General features: G+C 43.6%; 1 protein-coding gene across 1 annotated transcript in view; it reads left to right on the top strand.

Annotated features, from left to right (window-relative positions):
- The window catches only part of LOC104127281 (poly(rC)-binding protein 3), a 53,885-nt gene that overhangs the window by 29,930 nt on the left and 20,811 nt on the right, over positions 1 to 3,144 (top strand). Inside the window, exon 7 of the mRNA XM_035895481.1 lies at positions 508 to 651. Within this exon, the coding sequence (XP_035751374.1) occupies positions 508 to 651 (144 nt within the window). The remainder of the gene's footprint in view (positions 1 to 507; positions 652 to 3,144) is intronic.

The following is a 3,144-nucleotide window of genomic DNA, read 5'->3' as shown; positions in this document are numbered from 1 at the left end:
AGCTCAGTCAGACAAATGGCAGGATCAGGCTGGCCATTTGCTATTGAACAGCTGACTTAATGGAGTTGGTAAAACAAGAAACCTTGATGCGTAGAAGAGTAGGAGAGTTCAATACGCAGGAGATGTGCACTGTGTTAACAAAGCAAGAGCGCAAGCCAGACTCTCCCGAAACATTGACAAGTTTCAAAATTGTGCCCATGTTCCCTGAAATGCCTTGCCATGATTAAGGAAGCTTCATAGCTTCATCCAGCGATGGCGGTAATGAAGGCATGAGTGGCAGCATGGCCTGTTTCAGCTGTGCAGTCAGGAACTCAGCTCTTCCCCTGGAAGCCCAGACAGCTGGCCTCTGGCTTGCTTTCGGGCTGTTGGGGTGGTGGGCAGGGTGGGCTGGGCTGGGCTGGGTTAGCTGCATGCCTTGTTGTCTGAGGTGACCAAGATAAGGAGTGATTTTTTAATAAGAGCTCTGCTTCATTCTGCATTTTGATTGTTTTGTGTTTTTGTCTGCAGTCCCCACCCAAAGGTGCCACCATCCCCTACCGTCCCAAACCTGCCTCTGCACCTATCATTTTTGCAGGTGGCCAGGTAAGAGCAGACACCATTTTGGCTTCAGCTGGAAACCACACCGTCTTGGCCCAACCTCAGCCAGCGCCTGTTAGTTTTCAACTTTTACTCTTTTTTGCCTGGTATAGTATTGATGTGCTTTGTCTACTCTGTGTGCTTACAGTTTGCAGGAAAGGAGAGCACTGCATTGCAAACTTGATGCAAAATTTTACCAAGATTTAAAATTAGCTTCTGTAATTAAGAAAAGTTTGCCCTTCTGTGAATTCACAGGTATCCAAATCAGATGCTCCCTGAGGGGGACAAAACTGCTTATCGTAAGGGTTGTTTTTTTCACTCTTGCAGCTCCACCAGCAGTATAAGCAGTTTTGTCAGTTTTCAGAGTTGATCAAACAGCAGGATGTCTCCGCTCATGAAAAGCATAATTTTCCTCTCATACCTTTCTTATTTTTCAGGACCAAATAGTGTGTTTTGCAGTAAAAATTTACACACACATAATTTCTGCTGCTTCTAGTCCCTCAGGACCAAGTAGCAATAGGATTCAGGGGTTACAGGAACAGCATACATGCAAGTACAGACCTTCCCAACCATGGCATGTGACAGCCTGATCAATAACACAAGAACAGCGTTCCTGTTTCTTTTTTATATAGTGAAGTTTTGACTGTTCCCCCTTCATCTTAAGCTGTATCAGTCAGGGTTGTCATCTACCATTAAAATGCCATGTGCAATGTGATGCTTCCTTGTCTTTTGATAATGCTCTGAAACGGGTCTGCAATGCGCCACTAAGACATGGCAGGAATTTGCTGCCATCATCCATTGCAGGGAGAATGCAGTTTTAGTAACTGATAAGCCTCCAATGAAGGCAGCTGATGTGTAACCTAAAAACACCATAGGAGGCTTGCAAGAGGACCCATATAGCCAACAGGGTAAGAACAGCACTGCTGAGATATGTGCAATGGTGGATGAGTGAGACGCTGCAAGCCCTGCGCAACTCAAGGAGAAACTGATCTCCTAAATCTGGCCTAGAGGAAGGCAGTCATCTCTCTACTTGGGATTCATGTATGTCAAGCCTCTCTGGTAGTAAGACACCTCCACCCAGCCAAATGTTTTCCCCAAGATGACAGCAAGGCCTCTTGTTAAGTAGTCACCCAGCGGGAAGCACTGCTCACCTGCATGGTGGAACATCTGCAGGCAGGTCCCACCTCCCACCCCATTAGCCCAGCCCAGTTCATCACCCTGGTGTGGGGTGTGGGCTGCTGGCACCATGTCTCAGCCCAGTAGGCAATTCAGAGGTCACATGAGAAGCCGGACACGGAGTTCCTGGTGGGACAGAGGGTCCAGGGTGCTGCAGGTATTGGTGGTTGTATGACGACCCACACCACCACAATCCGCCGGTCTGTAAGGAAGCTCCTGCACATCTCAAGCATACGTCAAAGCCCCATGGCTTCTGACAGGCCCTTGTAATGAGCTTTCTCTGAATTTTTGTCTCAGAGTTTTACCTTCTACTCAGTAATGATACATTGTGATGTATATCTAGATTTTCATAATCTGGCTGTAGTAGCTTTCAATTCCTGGTGTTCAAGCCTACCACTCTTAGCTGTCTTCAAAACAAGAAATCTGCTTCCTTAGTGACCAAATTTGAATTGAAATTTAAATAATTTGCCACAAATCGGTCTATGATTGAAGGTTCAGAATAATTGACTCCATATATACATTTACACTGCAGTGCTCTCCTTTAAGAAATACGTGTGTGTATATGCAGCTGCCCATGTTACCAGTATTGTAACTGCCACTACCTTCGAAGACTGTGTATGATTACTCAAAAGTATTGAAACCGTTTGCTAGAGTACTCTGAGCAGTTTGTATAAATAACTGAAAGTGTCCTATTTTAAGGTCTAATAGCTCTTGTCATCTTCAGTTTTATCAGTTTAAAAAGTGTTCTCACTTTTCTAACGCAACCTTGTTGATGTGAGAATGAGTGTAAGAGACAGACACTTCTGTATGCTTTGAATTTCTGTGTGCTCTGACTAAGCAGACTTCTTAAGAAAATGCTTAAGGTGTGTTTGGGACTCAGTATGGAAAGACACTTCAACCAGGTTTCATAAATGGAAATTAATACTGAAAATAAAATTTTATCAGCAGTGCTAATTCCATCCAACCTTTTGGCTATGCCATCCAAGGTTATTTTTCTATTCTAAATTACATCATGGCTACCTCAAAAGGTTTTGTTTTGTTTAATGCTTACATCTCAATCAACACTAGCAAAATCAAATTTCTAGTTTTCCGTAACAAGTTGGGGTTCTTCTGCTTTAAGTATTGCTTTTAATTCTCTTGTGCTTCTTCGATACTGCATTGCATGACAGAACTAAAAGGAAGCTGAACACTGTCCTGCCCTGCTCTGCCCCTTACCAATATTTAGCATATGCAGTGGTTAAAAAAAAAAATAAACCCAGCACTCCTGCCTGATGGAAACAAATTGGAAATTTCTACCCACTGTGCTACATGGCTGTTTAGATGGGTAGTCACAGGGTACAGCTTTGCTTTATGTCTCATAGCAGTTTTATGGTTTAAATTGAAGAATATTTG

The sequence above is a fragment of the Egretta garzetta genome, unplaced genomic scaffold (genome assembly GCF_000687185.1).
Source record: "Egretta garzetta isolate BGI_Z169 unplaced genomic scaffold, ASM68718v1 scaffold405, whole genome shotgun sequence".
NCBI classification, from domain to species: domain Eukaryota; kingdom Metazoa; phylum Chordata; class Aves; order Pelecaniformes; family Ardeidae; genus Egretta; species Egretta garzetta.
The sequence above is the reverse complement of the archived record's forward strand: the minus strand, read 5'-3'. Positions and strand labels throughout refer to the sequence as shown.